The sequence below is a fragment of the Belonocnema kinseyi genome, chromosome 2 (assembly GCF_010883055.1).
Source record: "Belonocnema kinseyi isolate 2016_QV_RU_SX_M_011 chromosome 2, B_treatae_v1, whole genome shotgun sequence".
Classification (NCBI taxonomy): domain Eukaryota; kingdom Metazoa; phylum Arthropoda; class Insecta; order Hymenoptera; family Cynipidae; genus Belonocnema; species Belonocnema kinseyi.
This window is the reverse complement of record NC_046658.1, coordinates 14978038-14984162: the sequence shown is the minus strand read 5'-3', so window position 1 is coordinate 14984162 and position 6125 is coordinate 14978038. Positions and strand designations below refer to the sequence as shown.

Sequence of the window (6125 nt, the reverse complement as noted above, 5' to 3'; positions counted from 1 at the left end):
GCATGTGGGAACTTCGTCCAAAAGCGCAAAACACATTATTTGATTACAATCTTACTGATGTAAAAGTAAAAATGATAAAACTTTCATTAAATTTAAGAGAAGGTGGAACGCGGCGAGTATACACTATGCCTCTTCTACATCACTAATTTTTGCTGTGAATCTAACTTAAAATAGTTGTAATAAATTAGGAAATTGTGTCAAAAAGAAAAGAATTTTAGGAGTCCTAAAATAAAGACTAATACTTAAAAAAGTTTTACTGTTGTGTATGATTTTTGAAAAAAGAAATGAATAAAATCGAAAAACTGGTTAGAAAAAACTGTCGTATTTAAAAATATTTATCTGTTCTCGCCATACAATTCTAAAATAAATTAAAAACTCTAAAATTAAAAATAATTTATGTTGTACATAAATTTTGACAAAATAAATAAATAAAAACGAAAAATTGTTGGAAAAGAATGAAGGATTTAAAATCATCTATCATCTTAATGTAATTTTTTATTCGAATTTACCGCGCTTGTATCGAAAGATTTCGATTATTCGACTGTTCGTACTCGATTGTTAGCAATGAAGCTAGGTACCACTGTAAAGATAAATAATAGTGAAAAGTTCTTTGTTAGCGTTTGTTAGTTTGTACCGTTGCACTGTGGATCCACTTCGAAAAAAATATTTTCACTCAAAAAGACACAGGTAAGTTTTTCCAAACTAATTTATTATAAAACAAAGCGATAAAATGACGGTAATGTTTTGAAGAAAGTGCAAAATTAATTTTTAGCTTCTGAAGATTTACAGCAGTGTATTCGAGGAAGTGTTGTCATTTTGAACACATGTAGTATTTATTCGAATAAAGCAAATGTTTTCGAGCTTCTAGAATTTTATATTTTCTAACATGAATAGTGAAAATACAGATTAATTTATACAAAATATGTAAGTCTTCGGATTGGTAACGTTACAGGTTAAATGCTTTTAGAATTTCTTGAACATAACCTCACTTTTTAAATTTTATTCTACGTACCCCATGTACGTTACAGTCAAACAAAAATCGTTCCAAAAGAATATTTAGAAGATTATAATTATACTATTTAATCTGATGTTTTCTTCTATATTGTTAAGGGAATAATGTTATGCTTTAAATTAAATAAATCATATTATAGTATGTACTCTCACGGAAGTTATATTTAATAAAAAATGATCGTTTTAGTGTGAATACAGGGAAATGAATTTAGAATTTGTTCGTACATTCCAATTGGTGGAATTTATTGAAAAAGGTCCTAAAAAGGTGAGACGTGTGGACTGTGTTCCAACCAAATGGATACGCTATAACAGCATTAAAAAAAGATATGTCTCAAAGTTCATGCCTCCACCGTACGACACCGATGAAACTAATGCAATTTTACATAAATTGGTTGAATGCGAGTTGGACGCACCAGATCATTGGCCGGAGTACACTATAAAGCTTGTTGGTGATGAACGTGAGTAATAATTAAATATTTTATTGATTAAAATTTTATTTAAATTAAAAAAACGATGTGCTATCTTAACCTTTCAAAAATACCATAAAAATTGGCATTCGAAATAATTTGTAATGATCATTGCCAAATAAAAACCTAAAATCTAAATGGTCATTACCATTTTTTCAAAGTCGATAATTCTTCATATAAATTCTTGATTTTAATTCAAATAAAAGCCTAATATATAAGTGCTGATTACAATTTTTTTTAATCGATAATTCTTGATTTTTAATTCTAGATACATTTTATTGGATACTTTTGTCATTCTTAAACTAACTTATTTTAACTTTAATACAGAAACTTATTGTGAAGCAGTTAACAAGTTAAAGAAGTTAAATACCCAAGAGTATGTGTACAGCAGTGGATCCGAAATTCATTCAAAGGATAAAGCTGCTGCTGTCGCCAAGGAAATAAGAGCCAGAGAAAGCCGTCCGAACCTAAAATCGATTTTGGCTGTACCAACCCTTAAGAAAAATTTTGAGCCATGCAAGAAAATTTTACAAACATCTACTGAAGGTAATTATTGTCTGTTTTGAAGCATACTTAATATTCCTTATTCTAACTAAATCCTCAATATAAGATTCAAACAAATTGTCTGGTAATTCTAAAAAAATATGTAATGCTAAACATTATTTTGTACCGTATTTTTTCCGAAATTCGAATATTAACACGTGTCACCCGGACACCTCAAACCCCCATTTAATTAACATGGGGAAATTTTTATTTTTCGCAAAATTGAACTCATGTTCCAGGGTTTCATCGAAACGTGTCAAGTTTTTTAGGGATTTAAGAGGAATGTCTACGAAATAAAATCATACTAATAAATTTCATTTCCAAACCACACCCACCCTCCCCGCAACGCTCCAATATGACCCAAAAATAAAAATAAAACATTTTTACGTATTATTGTAGTTTTTTAGCAACTTCCGTCGTCTTTTTCATACAAATAATTACAAACGGACAATTTGAATATTAACCATGAGTTTTAAACAATTTCCAATTGCTTAAACATATGTAAATTTCTTAAGCAATTATTTATTCTCAAAAAATATATTAATAATCGTATTTTCTTATTGAAATGTAATTGTTTGTCGTTGTTTGGAGTAGTACATTTTTCTAAAAACATTATGCAATCATTTATATAATTATCTATTGTCTACTTTCAAAATTGCTAAAAATTGAGCCAGATGTATCAATTTTCTTTATAAATTAGTATCCTATGCTACTTTTTGTTGAATATTTACATAATTTTGATACATTTCTTTTAATCTTTAATAAATCTCTATTTGTTTAAACAGCATTCATTTGCTCAAGCAGTTTTTTTTCTATAACTAAAAAAATGCAATAAAATAGAACACATATAATTATGTTTCTGATTGTATAATGTATAGAAAGAATAAATTCACCACTTTTAATTGTTTAAACAGATAATTTGTTTAAATAATTAGTTTCCCAAACATACTTTAAAAATCGTAATTAATTATATGTCTTCTATTTTATTTCATTTTTTTAGTTATCGAAAAATAACTGCTTAATCATGGAAACTTTTTTGGGGGGGAAGATATCTACCCTCTAGAGTACGAAAAAATTTTCAACGCATGTTTGAACCACTCTAATGTACACAGAGAGAAATACTTTCGAATCTATAGAATGTGATATTACTATCTGTCAAAATCAGATGCTATAGCTTTTAAGCAGTATGCTCTGGAATTTATAGCATCACCGTTCAATCAAAATCTACTATATTTGTAGATTCAAAAGTATTTTTTTCCTAATGTATTAATATTCTATATGGAATTATTGATAATAGTATGGTCTAATAAGATATTGTATTTTTCAGGCAACAGTGTTGATCCATTATTTTTAAATGAAGAGTTTGACACCGGTAAAGACTTTAAGACTAATAAGTTTTTAACCTGTGTTTAAAACATAAATAAATATTGCCATTTTACGTTTTATAAATAAAATTTTTTGCAAATAACGATTCTGTTGATGCCTTTCAAGACAGCGCATCCTTGCTCGAGGTTACCAAAAAACCAGAACTGGCAAAGTCTAGAGACAAAGAAGAACAGTTATCTATAGCAGGCAGTATTGATGATTATAAGAGAAAGAGGCAATCTAGAGCACTGGAGGTAAGTCACGTACCTATTGACAAGCTACTAAATACTTTTTTGTCAATTGACTGTTTTGTAATGCATATGTATAAAATTACACTTCGCTTTAAATATGATCACTGAATTTGTTTGCTACTTTTATAGAAAGTTCAACTGACTTTGATTCGACTCATAACTCGTTCGAAGTGAACGACAATAAAATCCAGTCAAAAATGAAGGGAAAGGGAGGCATCAAAGGTTTTCCAGCAAAAAATCGACCAAAAATGAAATTAGTAGCCGAAAATAAATCTTCGGATAACGCTGAGAAAAAATGTAAGGATACAGTTATTTTTTTATTTCCCAAAATTACTACATGAAATATGATTTTTCTAAACATGATTGTTTTTTATTTTTTTATTTAGATGACTTGCTGATAAGGGAAATTAGGGGTTTGAGGGCTGAAATTAGAGAAGTAGAGGCTAATCAAGACTCTCTGATGAATATGTTCGAGGCTGTCTCCTGTACAAACTACGTCCCAAAGAAATCATTTGCAGAAGAATACAGTTTGACATTGCCATTTAATAAATTGCAGGAATTTGCAGACTTTGAGAATCGATTAGCAACGGATGAAAATTGTTGCAAAGAATTCGTAAGTTTTCTTTTTTATGCTACAATTAATTTTACTTTACATGAAAATAATTTTTCAATAGCGAGATGTATTTTTCTTTTTTGAAATTATAGAAAGGTTCACTGGCGTTATCTTTTGATAAAAAAATCATGCGCAAGACAGTTAACAATATTTTAAAGAAATATTTCCACAAAAATGTAAGCAGCCAGTTCACAGCTGTAAAAAGAGTCGCAACAAAACTAGTTTTTAAAGAATACCACATGTGCAAATGCATTATCGGTAAGTAAATCAATAGAATTTGTGAAATTTTTATTCAATGAACGATTTTTTCTTCTTTTTCAACTAATTAAAAAAAAATTCAGATGTACTTGCAGAGAAATATAAATGTTCAGAGGAGGAAGTTATTTCTGACATCAGCACTGTTTTGAGTAATGTTAAGGACTGGGACGGAGGCAGAAAACTCAGACCAAGCGCAACACTAGCATCGAACTGAGTGAAATTATCGCATATCCAGTTCTCGTTTATATGTATTCGTAAAAAATCATGCATTAATGAAATAAAATGCAATTTTTAAGCCAACTATTTATTGTTATTTAAAAAAATATATATTTTGCTATTGATAAAAATAAAAAATTTAAAGGGCCCAGACCTGGGCCAGATCAGGCCCTCATTTTTTCGGGCCAGATCGGGGCCCTATCGGGCAGGGCATTTCATTTCCGGTCTGGCGCTAGACAGATTACCCTATCGGGGCCACATTTTTCCCGATTGGGGCCCGACCGGCGCCTCACTAAAATTTCTGGACGCGTTTTTTCGAGTTTGGTATTTAATTGAGTACATATTGAAAAATAAAAAATAATATGAAAATATACTGATGGTAAAAAATAATTTTTTCCCAGTAATTAAAAAACTTTAGTATTACTCGAGAGCAACGTTACAACTTGAAATACCTAATCATGACGCTGTTCCGTTTCGCAACACTTTTGAAATTTTCTGACTGAAAAATGTCGTTTTGGTCTTAATGATTCTTCTTTCACAATCTGTGAAATCTTTTTCAAAGATTTTTCAAAGATTTTTTACGATTAATTTTCCAGATAAAAGTAAGGAATCCTAGGAAAAACTTTTTATTCTCTTAAGGTCTCTTAATTTTCTTTTGTTCTCTCTACATTGCCCAACTTTCATGTTAGGAATATACATATAAATCCATGTACATGCTTCGGAACTTAGAGTATCGGCAGGAAAATCATATATGGATATCCATATAAATACTAATACCAAAAGGGACGCTCTTGAAATACCATTAAGAAACTATCTCAAATTCTAAAAGGAAATTTATATAGATACTTGTACATTTTTTGCAATCCAAAAATTATATATATACAAAATAATAAATTAGTTATGAAATTTTCCTTTTTCTGTGTTATTTGGCAAAATCTTGATACGACCGTTTATTTTTAATTGAGAATAAATAACAGTGCAGCACATAGGAAACAAATCAAAAATTGAAGTTAATTTGATTAATTTGTTGAAAATTGAGCAATTTTGTTATAAAGTCATTATTTTTGGTTGAAAATTCGTTCTGTTCACATAACGGTGATATGCGAGCTTCAAAGTTTATGCACGATTTAAAAATATATTATTCTAAATATAATTATTAAATGAAAAGAATAATCAAGTTAAGCAAATGTCGTCAATTTAAATGTATGCATTCTGGTTTTTAATAGAACACCTAGCTTTATTTACCATTTTTTTGTGGCTAATCTGAAAAATACTTGTCGCCTAATTTTCTCTCGAAAACAACATACGAGGGTGGATTGATAAGTTTCCGGCCTGACCAAGAAAAACAACGTTTTTAAGAATTTTTTTTTTATTTCTCAACATAATCTCCTCCAAGGCTGA

General features: G+C 29.4%; 1 protein-coding gene across 3 annotated transcripts; it reads left to right on the top strand.

Moving 5' to 3' along the window:
* The first annotated feature begins 507 nt into the window (after window positions 1-507).
* LOC117167742 lies at window positions 508-4806 on the top strand. 3 transcript variants are annotated; one of them, XM_033352894.1, is made up of 8 exons: window positions 508-687; window positions 1210-1469; window positions 1806-2024; window positions 3349-3393; window positions 3767-3934; window positions 4024-4250; window positions 4343-4508; window positions 4592-4806. In XM_033352894.1, the coding sequence occupies exons 2-8, from the start codon at window positions 1214-1216 to the stop codon at window positions 4720-4722; spliced, it is 1212 nt and encodes a 403-aa protein (XP_033208785.1). In that variant the 5' UTR covers window positions 508-687; window positions 1210-1213; the 3' UTR covers window positions 4723-4806. The 3 variants fall into 3 exon arrangements, with proteins under 3 accessions (XP_033208785.1, XP_033208784.1, XP_033208786.1); XM_033352893.1 differs by having other exon boundaries at window positions 1199-1469; XM_033352895.1 differs by lacking the exon at window positions 3349-3393 and having other exon boundaries at window positions 1199-1469.
* Window positions 4807-6125: the final 1319 nt, after the last annotated feature.